General features: G+C 36.1%; 1 protein-coding gene across 11 annotated transcripts in view; it reads left to right on the top strand.

Moving 5' to 3' along the window:
- Pdlim5 (PDZ and LIM domain 5) overlaps positions 1-18517 on the top strand; it is a 182599-nt gene that overhangs the window by 84919 nt on the left and 79163 nt on the right. For 6 of the 11 annotated variants that reach the window (XM_036190204.1, XM_036190203.1, XM_036190209.1 and 3 more), the window contains exons 4-5: positions 14507-14549; positions 16849-16940. In XM_036190204.1, the coding sequence (XP_036046097.1) occupies positions 14507-14549; positions 16849-16940 (135 nt within the window). Of the gene's footprint in view, positions 1-14506; positions 14550-16521; positions 16941-18517 lie in introns of all 11 variants that reach the window. The other 5 variants (XM_036190201.1, XM_036190200.1, XM_036190199.1 and 2 more) reach the window with 1 other exon arrangement.

Here is an 18517-nt window from a genome sequence, read left to right as displayed (position 1 = left end):
CAAACATAATACCTTAAATGAGAGTAGAAATATACATACAATATAACAAAATTAACTCTAAATTTGTCAATAAACTAAAATCCATAACAATGTAAAACATTTTAAACATGTTGTTGTTCTTTAAAAGCAAATCCAGTGATCTACCCTTTTATCCTATCATATCTATACTATCCCCTTTTCTTTTTTAGAAAGAGATTGCATTTATAATCAACCCCCTTTAAATAAAAATAAACATTTATAAACAATATTTTGGGAATTTAGGCATAGCTGCTCATACTACTTCCTGCTGGTTGTGGGCGCTGCAATCTTACGGGGATCCTGAGAAAGTTAAGAATAATGATCAAGTCCTTACTGAAGTAATCTGTGAGGCTGTATTCTCTGATCCAGTTGCCTTGAAGCTGTTCTGGATATTGGATCATCTGGAGACTTCTCAGGGGGTCTTGGCTGATCAAACCATATTAGCCTAGAAGCAGTCCATAGGCTCTCATCTTCTGTGGAAGCAAAAGCAGAACCGCTTTTCCAAAGCAATGCATCCTTAGACACAAATTTTGAAGTCAAGATACCTTTAAAATATATTTTGGTTTAACTCAGCAGCCTTTATAATCAAATGTCTTTCTGCAGTTAAAAATTCCAAAGATAATATAATCCAGATTTTCTGTGTAATTTCCATCTTTACGTTGCTTATTTTTATATTATTCTTATTGTCTCTTTAAAGAATTTATTTTTTAAAACCATTTATTTCTTTGTGTAACTTTCTATCCTCCTTTTCCTCTCTCTTCTAAACCTATGTACATTTTTATACACATTGTAAACAGTTTAGAGTTTTATTCCATCTGAATACTGTTCTTTCAACATATCTTCAGGAAGACAGGCTTGTATAGCTACTGCACGAGCTCATGAAAGAGAAATTAGCCACATAGTCATAATTTTACTTGAGAGCATATTACGTAAGAGTGTAAAGAGTTTTAAGGAAGGAGTAACATTATAAAACTTGCATATTTTGTCGTTTGTAATCTTGCTATACAGTCAAATGCCTTTGTCACATGCCAAAAGCAGATGGCGGTGCTATCATCTAAGCCATTTGGAATTCAAAATATTTGTGTATTTTCAGATTTTGGAGCATTTCTAATTTTATATTTTGGGTTCAGAATTGCTTTATTATAGAATGTTTGCAAATGTTCTGTAAATCTGAACACCTTTGAAGTCTGAGACACTCCTACTTCCAAACATTTTTGATAATTTTGGTCTAGTAGAAGTGAACATTTGTGTGACAAAATCATTCTACTTTTCACCTTACCTTTAGCTATTCAATTTTTATTTGAATTTTTCATTTCAGTTAGTGCAGAACTGCTAGAGTAGAAAAGTAGACCATTCATGATGAATTTGCTTATGAACATTCCATAATGATTATAAACACCAGAAGTTCCCAGCTTTCATGGAAGTGCCCTGCTTTTGTGTAGATGCTGGGTATTAGAGCCTAGGTCCTCATGGTTGTGTAGCAGGTGCTCTTACAACTTGAGTCATATCACCAGCCCTTAAAATTTTTTAATTTAATTTTTTTTTGCAGTGCATAATTTAATTCTCTGATAATAACATTTTTTATAGAGGAACCCTATAAATTAATTAGTGGAGACTTTTTAATAATGGTATTGAGCTTAGCTCCAAAAAAAAAAAAAAAAAAGTCATTGTAAATGGATGCTGATCTTGGGAGTTTGGTACCAAAACTTAGCAATAGTTGTTATTATATTTTCTTTGTCCAGAGCAGTGGTTCTTAGTCGTAATGGTATGGCCCTTTAATACAGTTCCTCATGTGTTGATCCCCAACCACAAATTATTTTCATTTCTATTTCGTAACTGTAATTTTGCCACTGTTGTGAATTGTAATGTAAATGTCTGTTTTCTGATAGTCTTAGACAACCCCTGTGAAAGTATTGTTCAGCCACCCAAAAGCAGTCACAACTCACAGGTTGAGAACCCTTGGTCTAAAACATTTCAGTTGTAACAGTGATATTTTGAGTAAATTTTCCAGCTGTCCTTATAGACTAAAGAAAATAATTCATACTATAGAATTATGATTTTAATTTTATTAGGAAATTATGATTGATAGAATTTTCCTATTACGAAAAATAAATAAAAAATGATTTATTGTGACTGTGATGTTTATACTGTGTAAAGGAGGTCTGGATGGTCTGTTAGGGTCTTTACCTTTTTTTTTTTTTGCTTCTCTAACCATTGTTGAATAGTTTTTTTAGGTTTCAGAACCTGTTGTACTGTCATAGTTGTCTTAGTATCTAACTTTATCAGACATAGGTCACAGAAGATTATCAAGGGTACAAACCTTTGGGTGCTTCTGAAAATATAATGTTCTGAACCAGATCTTCTGCTACTGTTTTTTGCCCATGATCTACTCGGTAAATGTTCCTTATAAGTATATAGTTGCTTTTAGCCATGTTTAAGCATATCCTAATACCGTTAACTACTGCTCTCCTTCAGAAGTCACACCATTCACCAAGCATGGTGAGTCATTCTACATCTTGTTTTCATAGAGACACAGAAGTATAAGCATATGCTAGTGTTTGCTTTGGGGTAGTTTTCCCTTGAAAAGGTTCAGTGAAATGCTAAAGTACATGCAATCTTATGTGACAGACAGCTGAAAATAAGGCCATGGGTGAAAGGAGCCAGACTCTTAGATGCTGTGCATGTCAAAACGGGAACAAAGATTATAATGCAAGTTCAGTTTTCTGTAAATATGGATCCCATCATTAATTGAGGTATGCAGCTCACCACAGTCTTGGGTGTGGTCCATGAACACAGCTGCTGCTTTGATCTCTAATTATTGCATTTTATTGCCATGTGTGACTGGGCCTTTGGGTTGTAACTAGTGATGCAAATGAAAGGGAAGGACATGTTGGGTGTACAGAAACAAAGATGTTTTGGCTTTTGGTGTTTGTACCATCATACCTTTGTTGTTCATAAAACTTACATAGTTGAAAGCTTTTGGAGAAAAGTTTAACATTGTGGATTTTTTTCATGGGGATCAGGAGTTGTGTGTGTTTTCTTATAAATCCTATGATAGCTTCTTTTTATGTTCTTTTATTTTTTGAGATAATAATATAATCACATCATTTCCACTTCCCTTTCCTCCCTCCAAACTCTCTCATGTACCCTTTCTTGCTCTCTTTCAAATTCATGGCCTCTTGTTTCACTGATTGTTACCCCAAGACACACACACACAGAGACTCATTCCTAAATACACCCAGTCTGTCTAAATGTTATTTGTATGTGTGCTTTCAGGGCTGACCATTTGGTATTAAATAACCAGTTGGTGTGCTCTTTCCTAGGTTATAGTTCTTATCTATATGGACTGAACTGCCCACAGTGCACTGAAGCATTGTCTCTGATAGCAAGTGCACATCCCTGCATGCCCTCTTTCGTTGTTATGGCAGCAATAACTGGTATTTTATAAAATAATACTAGTGAGGTGGCTTTTGTAAGATTGTATTGTTTAGTGTCAAAGTCTTCTCTCATAAAAAGACAAGATTCTAGAATAAAATTAAAGCTGCCGTTTGTATTCAGTTTTTCAAATTATGAAGGTTGATAAATACAGCTGACAGAGCCTACTTAGGTACCAAACACTGCTCTAAGCCCATCACAGTCATTTTGCATTCAGTTTTCAAAATACCCCTGAAAGGAAATAACCATTATTATCATCCCCTTCTGGTTGCACAGTCTGTAAATGCAGGACATAGGGTTTTAATCGAGTCAATCTGCTTCTAAATCAGCTGCTATCCTGGACAGTTTAGGGGCTAAGATAATGGCTTATCAAACCCACCAGGTAAAGATAGGTAATGAAAAAAATACATAGTTTGCTTATCCTTGAGGCCTGTGTAAGTGTTAGGTTTATTTGGTAGTGTGTCACAGTTCTTTCAGCTCTCCTGTCTGAGAAATACATAAATGTAAAAGCAATTAGTTAATATAAACAGATTGACAGGGTGAAGAAAAAAAAAAGAAAAAGAAAAACAAATGTATGGCCTGGTCTATGTGATAGAAATACTTGTGCTCTCAAGAACCTGGCCTTCCCCCCCACAAGAATTTCTGAAGCAGCAGTACTGGTGGTGGCGGGCCATCACTACCGGTTGGCCATTTTAATCACACAGCTCCATTGTGGAGAGTGTACATAGAATTATAAGCTTACTCCTAGTATTTGGCAAGAACATTTAAAAATTTATCTATTTTATGTGCATGGGTGTTTTGCCTGCGTGTATGTCTGTGTACCACATGCATGTCTGGTTCCCCAATGAGGCCAGAAGAGGGCTGCTGATCCCCTGGAGCTGGAGTTACAGTCCATTGTTAGGCACCATGTACGTGCTGGGGATAGAGCTTTGGTCCTCTGGAAGAATAGCCAGTCCTCTTAACTTATGAGTTGTATGTCTTGCCCCCACAAGAACATTTTTAAGTTAAAAAGTTAAAGAACAAAACCATTTTGAAAAAACAGTGGTTATCTTGAGAGAAATAAGGGCCTTTGATACTGAAGTTAAGTCAGCATGTTGGTTTGTTGTAAATGGTTCTTTAGAGATTAGAGGAGAGAGTACATTGTGTTTGTTTTGTTCATTCTTTATCCTTTGAGAGCTCCTAGAGAGGAAATTAACATGATCGGGGTTTCCTAGTCTCATTCTTTTGCAAGTCTTTTCAGAGATTATTACTGACCATGTTAGGAAAGCAGCAGGATAGAGGGAATGCTCTTCTTCCATGAAAGAATCTACTACATAAGTTAGCCACCTTAAAGGTTAGTTTGACTACATTTTCAAACAGGAAAGCTCAGTTTGTTTAGTTAAGCATTATGTGTCCCTGCTAAAGGACATCATTGTGGGAATAACAGAGAACCTGTAGTCATCATTTGTATCCTTGGTAGTTATGGCAGAAGCAAATTTAGTAAGGATGAGCTTTAAAGGCATGTCTTTGCTAAGGTTGTTGTTACATCTATTTCTTTTGTGCATTTGAGTATATTACTGCATTTGGTATTCTTCAGAGTTAAAACTAGTTTGCTGTTGTTTTACAGGGATGCTATTTCAGGACAACTCGGTGAACGTCAGTGTGTGACCTCTATCAGCCAGAGTTTCAGTTTGTTAAAGGGCTACAAAGCTGTCTCAGTTCTCTGTCTTTTCTCAGCTCTCTGCCTTTGAATCTAGATTAGTGATTATCATAGGCTCAAGACTAGTATTCCCACACCCTGCCCACTGCCCATTTTTGTTTTGTAAATGTAACAGATTAGAACTGAATACATTTTAATGGGTCACACATGAAAGTGTGTATTTTATTGGTTCTTACTTTCACTGGGCAGATCATGACATTAAATCTATTTCTGGCTATACATTGTGATGAAATGTTTGGAAATAGTTGTTTGTGTGGGTCAGAACTGCTCAATTATTTGTGAGCCCTGAAGTAATAGCACTGTGACCTTTTTGTTGCTGTTCTCAATGAAGTAGATACAGAAGTTAGAATAGTCTGCATAATTGTTTATGGTGGTTGGACATCGGCAGGGCTTTCAGGTTTGATAAAAGGAATTGTCCACTGAACAGGTATAGGCCAGTTTGGGCTTTGAGCTTCCCTGCTTAGGTTGTAAGCAGTATCCTGTTGAGCACTGTTCTAGACTGCTTCCAAATAGTAGAGACTAAAGATGATGATGGAGAGAGGTCGCTAATTTGGATGAAGATCTTCTCATTTGTTGAATTAGGCGTCCTGTGTGGTTAACTGTTGTCAGATTTTTCTCTCTATAATGTGGAAAAGGGATTAGAGTTAAGAAAGTAATTTATGTTTCATATGGTTGCTCTACTAAAAAGAAAATGCAATAGTTGGTTAATATTGAGAGGTTTTATTTGTCCTAAATTTTACAACAAAATCTTTTAAATTATCAGTCAGAAATATAAGCAGTACTGTGCTCTTTTACAAACAGTCCAGTTCCTATACACAGTCAATTTCCTAATAAGTAAAAAGAAAACAGAATGAGTTTATGTTCTTTTCTCTGTGATCATAGAAATATGAATAGATCATGAAGGACTTAGTAATGCTCAAAGGTATTTATAAATTCAGCTGACTATAAATTTTCTTTTATTAGGTTTAGATATTCTCACTTGGATTAATTTGAAATTCAGTGATGTGGATGCTGGATAAGATTCTCTTTCTTAACTGATAAATGAGAATTAAGAACTGATCTTGAAAGTTAAGCAAGGATAGGCCTGGCCTATCTGTGTCTGCAAACAATATATTCAGTAATTTTAAGTGCCCTGACTCTGAGTTTCTAGATTAAAAGCAAAAATTCTAACCCATGCATTATTTTTTAACTATTAAGTCCATGAAAAACAAACAAACAAACAAACAAACAACCTAAGCTATGAGATGCTAATAAATAAAGTTTTCCTTCTGTATGTTTGTGGAGAATGTATGCCTAATAAGGCTGTGTTGCATACGGGAATGCTTATCCCTTTAAATTGTACTGAAATACCTAAAAATACCCTCTTTACAAAAATGTATAATGAATGACTTTTGCCTAGACAGGAATAGCAGAGAGGCTGTGTCTGGGAAAGTGAACCGCAGACAGTCCTGAGCTTAGTGCTGGGCAGGATGCACAGGCACCCCAGAGAGTTTGGCCCACTCCTAAATGATTGACAGGCCAACAAAGCGAAGTAGAAGATGCTAACCTGGACTTGCATCTCTTGGTTAGTTATTTGTCCAGCTTCTCAAAGAATTACACTGACTGCTGGGTAGTTTGGACAAAAAGCAGTATTAGTATCCCTACAGAGAAGAACAAGCTACTTACTCTTCAGGTTATGAATTGTGCCTGCTCATGCCACCTGCATGACCCTCAGCTAATAGCTGATTTTTACCAAGGTGTTCCTGAGCAGTTAGTTAACTTTATCCCTCACTTGAAGTCTGTGAAAATGGCTGTGACTATTTCTTACTCATGCTTTCTGTTATAATATGAACCATTTCCATCTTGTGAGACTTATAACACTGTAACAATAGAGAGGAAGATGGAGAAATATAAATAAACTCTTCCTTTGTTACAAGCAGATTATTAATGGGGTGGGGTGGCACATGCCTTTAATCCCAGCACTCAGGAGGTGGATGCAGACAGATATCTGCGAGTTTGAGGCCAGCATGGTCTGTAAAGCAAGAGACCCTGTCTCAACACCCCCAAAACAAACAGCGGCTGCAGTAACAAAACCAACAAAAACCAAGTACATTATTTTCATATAGGTCATAACTACTGTGAAGATAAAATTATTTTTTCTTTAAGATCAGAAGAGAAGATTTTTCTCTTTTGTGTTTTTAATAAACTCTAATAAGCCTGTGGTTGATATAAAATACAGATTTGATTGTTAAGCATGGGGATTCCTTGATCAACCATTTTTCTGAAAGAACACAGTGTATTCTTTCACTTGTCCTTCTGGAATATTTTAAAACTGTTTCCAATAGTTAAGGTATGTGGGTGCAGAGGACAAGAGTTTTTAGTAGAGCATAAGGAATGAAGCAGGTGCAGAGTAGCCTTCTTGACAGTAGGCTTGAACCAACCTGTCCTTTCACCAGACTTCTGGAGTCAGTGTCTGGTCATGGGAATTGCATCTGCATGGTGGTTCGGAATTTTAGATTTATGTGCAAGCAATGTGAAAGTATGAGTTAGAGGTGGTAAGAGGGTGGAAGTGATTGTACTGTCTACCTGCAGAATAATAATGGAAGTTTGTCATTTCTTACACCTATTAGTTGATGAACTTACTGAAATGATTTTATCAGTGTGCAGAATGATTTTGAGCTTAGAAACCCAAACAGCCACGGTTCTATAGGACTAGCTCTTAGATGGTTTGTTGAAGCCAAAACTGAACTAAGTAAGCTACCCGTGGTTACACATCTGTCAGCCCAGAACTTGAGAGGATGAAACATGAGGATTGAGGGTTCAAAGCCAGCCTGTGGAACCATCTGCAAAAAACAAACAAATCAGATCTAAACAGAAGGTGACAGACACTGTCTGGAAATGTTTTAGGGTATTGGCACTGGGGGGATGTGAGTGCTTCTGGGCTACAAACATCCTATGATGCATGTGACCCCTACAACAAAGAATCAGCTCTGTCTGTGGCACTGGGCCTGAAAACCGAGTACAGTTACACACTGCTTGTGTGAACAAAGTTTCACTAAAACACAGCCATCCTTATTGGTCCAGGTTTTATTTGTATCTTTGTTTCTACAATAACAAAACTACAGTATTTGCTACAATATTTGCTACCTTTTCCTTGTCAATAAATTTTACTATTTTGTAACAATTCAATTGGACATATATTTTACTCTTTACATAAAACCATTTATTGAAATGGTACTTTCACTATAATGAAATTTCATAATAAGACTGGATTATTGTGAACTTTAAAATTCCTTTTATTTAACGTTTAGCACATCTGTGAACTATCTATCATCTTACACTCCTTTAGACATAAAAAGTTTTGTAAATCATAGTTGGAAAAGTTCACTTTTCCCTTAAGTTATCTTGAGATTGTTTTTAGTGTGGATAAAACACACATATTTTCCTTCAGAAAAATATTATTGTGGAATTAAATGTGAAGTATAATTTTCCTTCCTCTGAAATAGAGTAGAAGATTGTGAAAATTTGCACATAACTTGAAAGAGTCTTAAGATGTACAGAAATAAGTTATAGAATGTAAAAATGTGTTTAAACCACACATAACGCACAGTGATAACTTTACAAATACATATGATGATGACTAATTATTGCATCTTTTCAGAATGCTCTAGAATGTCTTGTCGTTAACCAGACCCATTTTTGTGAAATATCACCAGATTAATTTGTGGTGTGTCTTGATTAATTTGTTTAAACCTTTTTTTTTCTCCTTTCTTTATATTAAGAAGAATAACATTAGAATTGATTCTTATTCTTCCACAACACTTGGGATTCTGTTGTCCTTGACGGCAGTTACTGAGATTAAAGGCATGTACTGCTGTGTTTAGCTGGCTTGTTACCCCTTATGTAAGAATCCTGAGTAGGAGACATCAAGTGAACATATACAAGTTACCAAAGGTAGTTAAATTGATCAGCAAATTGATTTGAATTTCCCGATAGAGACTGAACTGAGCTTCACTTACAGAAAGGAAGAAAGGCTTAGGGGTTTGTTGTGAGATATCAGAGGGCAGGGAAGTGAGAGTATTGGTGATAAAACCAAATTATTTTGATTTATCTAGGTTCTTTTTCTGAAAATTTGAGTACTATAAGTGTGTCAAAAGAGCTGAATTCGTTGTTGAGCTCAGAGTAATACTGACCTTCATGTTTGCATTTAATTCTTTTAAAATTTAGTCTGATACAACAATAATCCTGCCCCATCCTCCTTTTTTTTTGGTGAAATGGTATAACAATTAGGTTGGAGAGCTTAGCTGAACTAGCTCCCTCCCTCCCTCCCTCCCTCCCTCCATTCCTCCTTCCTTCCCTCCCTCCCTCCCATCTATTCTTTAGCTCTTTAGCTTGATTTATAGTTAGTTGGTCAAAATTTCTTTTCAAATCTTTATCAACTGCTCATGATCAACTCACAAGGAAAGTTAGAGGAAAAGCACTCAATAGAAGCAGTTTCCAGGAGATGCCTTCCTGTCCTTGATGTCTCAGAGCCACACTTGATTTATAGTCCTGCGCAAGCACAAGGTCAGGGTGCTAGATATATGGCCCGAGCATTTCCGGTGCACCTGTTCCCTTTTTCTTTATCTGTGCTCAGATAGTCCGTCCAGTTTTGTGTTTCTTCTAGGGGTTAACACTGTGCTTTGTTAGTTCCTGTAGTTAAGAGAAGATGTGATTGAGAGAGTAAGCATTTGTGTGGTCCATGTAAGGAGAGCTTTTGATGGACTGGATGTTTTAATGTCTGATACATAACTATATTGTACTTTTATTTATAGGAGATATTCTCAAGTAGTTTAGAAAAGTTCAGGGAATCATTGGCACAAGTGTTCACAGCACTCAAGGTCTCAGCACAGCGAAGTACAGAGGATCTTTCAGAGGCATCCCTCTGCACTCCTGAGTGTTTGCTTTCTTTCACATTTGGGCTTGCTTTGTTATTATAAATTGACATCATTGTAATTAAAGTGATTAATGATGTGCCCTAGTATTTATGGGTCCTAAGGTCAGGAGGTCCAATGATGGCTATACTGTGGGAAATTTAGAGCTCACTTCATAGAAGATGAGCCAGACCCCTCATCCTTTCTGCATGGCTGTTTTTGAGTTAAATGTTAGATTGGATTGAAAAAGTCTCCTGGTTATCAAAAGTAATGTAAATTAATATTTATCCACATACTTTTGTTGCCTAATTCCATGTTCTTACATACTCTCATCAAAGTTTACTGGCTACTTTGTTAAATAAGAAATACATGCTTTTGTAATTCAGTGTTAGAAAATGCACTATTTAAAAACATGGTTTCAGTGTAGCTTCAGCCGTTGGGTATACAGAGTTGCAGTTTTGCCTGATTCTTTTGATGATAATCCATGATAGAGCTATTGCTAACTTAGGGTCACTCTTTTATATTCTTCATTCTAACTAGGACATCACAATTCTAGTTTTTTATAAGTTCATTAGAACTGCGAAGTCCTTTTAACGGTTAAGCTGGAAGCTCTGAGACTGTTTATACCTATTTGGTGATTTTTGTTTTAGACACTGCTTTAAAAACAAACAAACAAAAACCAAGAAAGCAGGCAACTTTGAATTGCTTGTTCTAGCCACAGGGACAGCTTTGTTCTTTGCATCCCATATTCTGGGGATAGTACTGAGCTAAGGCACTGGTATCTCACCATGCAGACTTACTCTTGTCAGGACTTCCCACTGAGGAGAGAGAACAACAAGCCAATTGTTGGGCCATGGCACTGTGCCATTGCCAGGACCTCAGCAGACGAAACTCACCCTGCACAGGAGTGACTCTGGATCGCTGCTGTCCGAAGGAAGAGCCAGTATTTTGTGATTTTTTTTTTTTTAAATCCTTATACTATAGTTTTTAAATTTTCATTTTTTAAAATGTCTTAAATTTACTATTTTTCAGGCAATCTGTGACATTGCTAAAGGAGAAAATGCTTACTGTTTGTCCAACTCAAAGATAATTATAACAGATTTTAATTTGGGCAAATGCTTTTCCATACTCACATGTTAGCACTTTCTTCACAGAGAATTCTGAATACATATATTCATTTATATATACATATATGATCATGGAAATAGAATTTTCTTCTTTAAACATGGTCAAATTATACTTAGACTGAGTATATACTGAGTATCTTATTAAACATAAAGTTCAAGAGGATGCCAGTGAGACAAGAAAGATAATTCATATAAGCAAAAGTTTTTAGATTATGCATTGTAAAGTTTTACGATTGTAAACTGTAATATTTCTTTTCCTTAATTTTATCTACTACTCCTGGGAGACTTATGTAAACATTTCAGACATTGCAAAGATCTGTTCATTTTTTACATGTTTATTTTAAATGATGTTTCCCAAGCCCCACCCTCAACTCTACTCTTGAGAACTATTCCTGAATAACAAGCTGTCTTTCAAATATGTACAGACAACAATTCATATTTCCTTAATATTTAAAGACTTGTGATTGAGACAAGGTATAACTTGGACCTTCATGTTTTTCACATAGCTTTCATAGTAGAATGCTTCGTTTAGATTTTTACAAGGTAGTGTACTATGAAATAAGCTTGGAGAAAGTTTTCCTTATTATAAAAAATATATATTCATTGCATAAATCAGGGAAGAAACACACAAAAGAGAAGAAATAAGTATCATTTAAAGAGAACTTTTGGGGGTTGGGGATTTAGCTCAGTGGTAGAGTGCAAGGCCCTGGGTTTGGTCCTCAGCTCTGGCCAAAAAAAAAAAAAAGAGAGAGAGAGAGAGAGAGAGAGAGAACTTTTCCTAAAATGTTGGTAATAATGTTGGTGTTTTTTAAGGTACATCAACAATATTTTAGAAAGCAATTCATCATACAGTGCCAAAATGAAAAGTTGTTTTGAGAAGGATTTTTTTTTTAGATGAGGATCAAACCCAGGGCCTCTACCACTAAGCTAAATCCCCAACTTGAGATGGATTTTAAAGGTTAAAAGGAAACCTTATTAACCAAACTTACAAATTTACTTCAAAAAGCAAAGTAAAACATATTAACATAACCATTTCAACAGAATATTTCAAACTTATGCTGAAATTGTGAATTTCAATAAATATTCAGAGATGTCATATGAATCTAATGGCATATAAGAAACCTTTTCTTTCACAATTTAATGATTCTATGGTCCATTTGGTAGTTAGGGTTTAATACAAGGGAGCTGATTTTTATTGCATTTGTGGTATATCAGCTGTTCCATTTGACATTTAATTACAGGCCAGTCTGTTTCTCTGCGTGGTAGGATATTTGTATAACGACCCACCCTGGGATTTTGCAGGCCTGTTGCCGTTCTTCATGAAATGCTTATCTATTTCTTGTGAAACTGTCAGAAGGCAAATGGGATGTGTTCAGATTTATTTTTTTTTCTGTAAGTCAAATTTTTTCAAATACTGTGTTTATAGAACTTTTAATTAATAATGTTTGTCAACATTCATTCTGGACATCGTAAGTTGTGGACACAACAAAAGCAGAGAAAATACAATTCTGGGCCTTTGTCATTGTTAACACTACTTAAACTAGAGGGAACACTAGAGCAAATGAAGAGACTTGTTTTCATACATCTTGAGTGTGGCAAGATTTTTGCTTGCTTATTATGTTGCTGAGGATTCGATCCAGAGCCTTGCTCATGGTGGGCAAGCTGAACTACGCGCCAGCCACATAGCATGACCTTTATTTACAAATTACATTGCTAGCCATGCTCCATGTATCTTAAGACATCCAGATGAAGAAGGATATTGGCTTCTCAGTCTTGGCAACCTTTCAGTAATGTCTTGGGAGGTTTTAATGAGTAGATCCTTTGCGATTAAATTGGATTGTGAAATTCCAAAGAAAGGAAGATTCCACTGCTCTGCGCTTGAACTTGCCCTTTGTTGTAATAACCCTACAAGCTAAAGAGAATTCGTTTGAGACAACATATGGAAAGTTATGCAGCCGTACAGGGTGTGGCCTGTACTATAGCAGCTGAGTGTTACTACCCACTGTGGCCTTTCATTAGGCTAGCTGACTATTTTGTTGCTGCTTTTGTAGCTAAATTAGTTGTTATTGGAAAATTCAGCAGCTGCTAAAATGTGATCAACGTTCATTGCTAGAATATGTTTATTGAGAGGTCCATTTTTCTAGGTTATTTGTGATCTGTTGTTTATTTAAATAAAGCAACCTCATGTTTTATATAATAAAATTATCAATTAATATTTACCTACTATTTTTACATTCTTGGAATTCTACCTTGATGTTTTATCCTCTGGCTGGTGTAATATGAGAGGAATTAGATTGCTTCTGGTATATTAAAAAAAATAACATACAGTAGGGAGATAGAAGAAGAGCTAGAGGGGAGGGGAGGGGGGTCAGTTTGGTCAAAATACATTATACGCATTGTAGAATTCTCATTTAAAAAGTTAATACCCTATAAAGTATCAGTAGCTTTCTCAATTTTAATAAATATAGCTATCATAGTATAAAATATAACAGCGTGAGGCTCAGCTCTAACCCTAAACAATTTACTTGAACTCTGAGGCTCCTGTTTTGAAAGGTGAAGATAATGATAGTTTCATTTTATAAGAGATACTTGCTCAAAACCAATTATTGGTATTGTTTAGTCCACCATACCAAAAGGCATATGGTGCAAAATAAGAACAGGTCAAAAATAGCAGTCTACTTGAACTGTAAATAGCTGTTACGTGCCTGGAATTTTGTCAGACTTTCTTAATCTTTTCCTTGCACATTCACTGCTGATCACATATACCTGCCAGATGCTGCAAAAACATATGGGTTAAAAACAGGACATGGTCATTGCTTTCACTGAATGGAACCTGGTGAATTAATTACATTTATTCTTTAATGTAATAGTTACTTTTCTCCTTGTGACACAACATCCTGGCAAAACCATGTTGGGAAGGAAGGCTTCATTCTAGCTCACAGTTGGAGGGTAGGGCCCGTCATAATGGTGAAGTATGGTGGCAGGGGCTTGAAACAGCTGGGCACATCAAATCTAACCAGGAGTAACAGGTGATGGTTTCCTTGCACTTGGCTCACTTATGCAGTCTAGGACTTCTGCCCACGGGATGATGCTTCCCATAATTATGGTGTCTCTCCCCTCTCAATTATCCTAAGCTAGATTATTGGGTCTGGTGGCATTTGACTTCTAATTACATGAACTAATGAGAAAATTGTGAATGATGAAAACTGTGAATTATAAAGGTATTATTTCTGATCATTTAATATCTTAAAGAATATAAGTAGTAAAATTCTGTTGATGACATTTCTAAATTGCCAGAGGTTCATGGCTCATGTTTTTTCCTTCTTTCTCCCCAGAGCATCTGCTGCGGCCAAGCCTGAGCCCGTTGCTGTCCAGAAGGTGTGTATATAGTTCACATCACTAGGCTCAGTCTGTCCTAAGCCACTGTTCTTACTGTTCTTATCTTGGGTCATATCAATGTTTGGTTTATAGTCTCAGCACAGTTTTACTCATTTTTTTTCCCTTAAAAGACAAAGAGGAAAGTAGACTCCAGAACTTACGAAGTTACTGTAGTAGTCAGAGTTCCCTAGAGGAACAGAACTGATGGAACAGATCCATGTGTGTGAATGTGTGTGTGTGTGTGTGTGTGTGTGTGTGTGTGTGTGTGTGTGTGTAAAATGGATTTATTAGAATGGTTTACAGAGTGTAGTCCTAGTCCAGCTTGTCCAGCAATGGCTGTCTGCCAGCAGTCCGTCCAAGTGTCCAGTAGTTGCTCGATCATGAAGCTAGATATCTCAGCTGGTCTTTAGTATGCACTGGAACCTGCAAGAAATAGGCTCTAATGGCAGTGAAGGAATAAACTTTCTAGACAGGCAAGAGCAAGCAGGCAAAGAAAGAAAGCTTCCTTCTTCAGGGTCCTTCATACCAGCAGAAGGCATGGCCCAGATTAAAGGTGGATTTTTCCACCTCAAAAAATCTGGTTTAAAAGTGGTTCTTTTTGGGTTTTAGCTAATCCCAGATGTTGTGAAGTTGACAACCAAGAATAGCCATTATAGTTACCATTTGTAATAATACTATGAAACTATTTCTAAACCCCTACAGTGTCAATAATGCATGTCCCAATTCCTTTCATATTTACTTTTTCTGTATTTACACATATATTTTCTAAAAAGCTAGTAAGTAGCTACCCAAAATGAAGATCATGCCATTCTAGAATGTTCTTGAATTAAGTTATTGGCAAATGCCCCATTTTTCAATATACATCTCATATTATTGCAAAACAATGTTTATGATCATCTGGTTTGTTCTCATTGAAGTTTTTCTCCCTCATTTTTTGGGCAGTATATTCAATTACTCATTCAATTTACTTGTTTCAGCCCTAACTTACTTTTCTCAATTAATGAAAACTTACAAGGTTTATATTGCCTTTTTTTTTCTCTTGTATTTGAGTTACCAGTATGTAGTTCCTTAAAGATCTGATTTTCTTCTCAGATGGTAGAATATTTTTTCAGTGTTGTAGAAATCTATTTCATTTTAAAGGAGATAGCTTTGAATATGTGTCCAGATAAAGTTTACCAACACTGGTGATTTTTAGAAGGAATTTGTCTTTCTTACTAGTCTTTGGCTTCTGGCAATGAGGAAATATATAATGTCATGGTTTTCCCCATGAGACTTAAATATTTTATTTTAGAAAAAGGGAAATAATTTTTTTTAGTTGTGAATAATATCTTAATGCACCCAGGAATGGAAACAAAAATGGATCATAGGAGAAATGCAGGATAATTATGTTTTGTTCATCTGTTTTACGTTTTTTCCCCCAAATTCTTTAACCATAGTAGTTGTATAACACATACTTTGAATTTGGTGAATTACTCTTTTTTTTTTTTTTTTAAGGATTTAAATTGAATTTTTTAAAAGAATTTAAAACTTGGTGATTTTCATGACTTAAGTAATTACACTGTGGAGAGAAAGAAAATGTTAGAAATATGGAATTATAATTGAGGCTTTACGTATTTTAAAAATAAGATGTTTCAGTTAGTATTATGTTTATGTGTATTTAATTATTCCTTTAAATTTTATCTAAGTTGACATTTAATGATGGTCTTTAGGGTTTTTTTTCCCCCTTTTTTGTTTCCTAAATATTTTGAAAGTTTCATAAATGAAAATGTGTTATTCATTAGTGTTCTGCATGTTGAGATCAGTTAGCATGCATGCTATGCTATATCAACTCATTGTTTTTCCCAAAAACGTATTTGAGCTGCTAACATAATTGTATTGGTCTTTTTAAAATCAGCTGTGTGTTTGTTTGCACTCTGTGTATTTTGCATGTCTTTGCTGTGTTTTTGTATATGTTTATTTTTACTTTGCATAGGGTGAACCGAAAGAAGTAGTTAAACCTGTGCCCATTACATCTCCTGCTGTATGCAAAGTCACTTCCACAGCCAACATGGCCTACAATAAAGCACCACGGCCCTTTGGTTCTGTGTCTTCACCCAAAGTCACATCCATCCCATCACCATCGTCTGCCTTCACCCCAGCCCATGCCACCACATCATCACACGCTCCCCCTCCACCTGTGGCCGCTGTCACTCCTCCCCCATTCTCTACATCCGGACTGCATGTTAATGCCACTCTTAGCGCTGACCAGTGTTCATCTGCACCAAACACTGGTAAATCTGCAGTTAATGTCCCACGGCAGCCCACAGTCACCAGCGTGTGTTCCGAGCCTGCTCAGGAGCTAGCAGAGGGACAGAGAAGAGGATCCCAGGGTGACATTAAACAGCAAAATGGGTAGGTGGCCAAGGGTGGTTTCTGATCTTTCAGATAATTTCCAGGAAACAATCTACTTTTTCTTCAGCTATTCTTTGAAGAAAGATAAAGTTATATTTGCTGCGCTAACAGTGACCTTTATTTACAAAGTACTTGTATGGAGCAGGAGTTAATCAGAACTTAATTGTGCATTTTGATGTGTTCTGAGCCTGCAACATATTCTGAACGCTTCCCTCCAAGTTCCTGCACAGTGTTGAACAGCTGGCACTTATAATGCAAGGCAAATCTATCCCCAAATTTCCATCCTTCTCTTGGTTTCCAAAGATTTAGGCAGTGATTGTAATTGTTCTCAATGTGTATATAACTTCTTGAAGAGAGAAGACATGAGTTTGTAACAATCTCCTCTGGGAAGTAGTCTAGAAAGCTGAAAACAAGTCCACTTCTGATTCACATCTCTGTTTAAGTTATTAGCTCAAAGCAGATAGCTAACATTCTTCTAGTTATATTTTATCAGGAATCTATTCTTTAAATGCAAATCGGTAATTTTAAAAAAATGAATAATGTTCAGCACCAGAAGCAAAATAAAGATTTTTTTTTTTTAAGATGAATGCATTTAAACTATAGAGGATGTTAAATAATAGTAACAATTTTTGGAAATTCAGTTGCAATTTTTTTTGTTTGGGCATTGCATTTTTAAAAATGTGTTAAACACACTAAATTATTTGAAGCCCCAAGTTTTAAGGTTGCGCATATGTTTTTGAAGTCTTTATTTCTAGGTAGCTAATTTGGGTCTTTTACAATTCAGTGAAGTTATTTGGAGGCGAAGTGATCTACATACAATTTTGGTTTTTTGTTTTGTTTTGTTTTTTAAAGGAAATACTATGTACATGTACTGGGCTTCACGGATGCAAGTCTCCAGGAAACTTATAATTAAAATAATTGTGTAGATAGGCCCATTCTGAGAGATCTAACCCCTCTGGAATGTTAACTCACTTAATGAAGAGGATGTGCTTGCAGTACATTTGTTGCTATGGCAGCTCCTGGGCTTTGAAAGAGGAAGTGGCAAGCTCCAGGCTGCTGCTGAGGGAGCAAGGAAGGTTACTGGGCTGTGCATCTGTGGCTCTGTGGCTCTGTGCTTGTGCGTAGATGTTTTAAAGTATTGATGTAGCCGAAGTCAATTAGTACCCTTCTCAGAATGTTATGTCTTTCTTGTCAAAGACAAAGAATATGTCTATGTTTGGTTATATTTATTCTTGTATGTCTGTTTTATGACAACAGATGCTAGAGTCATCAAATTAGGTAACCAGAAGAAGGTGATGTTGCCTGTAAAATGCTGAAGCAGAAGTTTCCTGTATTTATTAAATTCTAGCTTGAGTAGGTAGAAAGTCCACTGGGAGGTAGTCATGTCTTAAGTAAAACCTTTTAATACTTCTGGAAATTTTTAATGAAGTCTTTTTTGAGGTAAAAGCAAAGTGAAGTTATGGAGAAGTCTTGAGTTTACAAAAAGTTTCAATTTGTGCGTGGCAAACATTCCTTTAGTAATTAGGCTTGAAATGATGGCGAGCTTATTTCAGGCCAAAGTGACAGTGCTGTAGTTT

Source organism: Onychomys torridus, chromosome 6 (genome assembly GCF_903995425.1).
Source record: "Onychomys torridus chromosome 6, mOncTor1.1, whole genome shotgun sequence".
NCBI classification, from domain to species: domain Eukaryota; kingdom Metazoa; phylum Chordata; class Mammalia; order Rodentia; family Cricetidae; genus Onychomys; species Onychomys torridus.
This window is presented reverse-complemented; position numbering and strand designations above follow the sequence as displayed.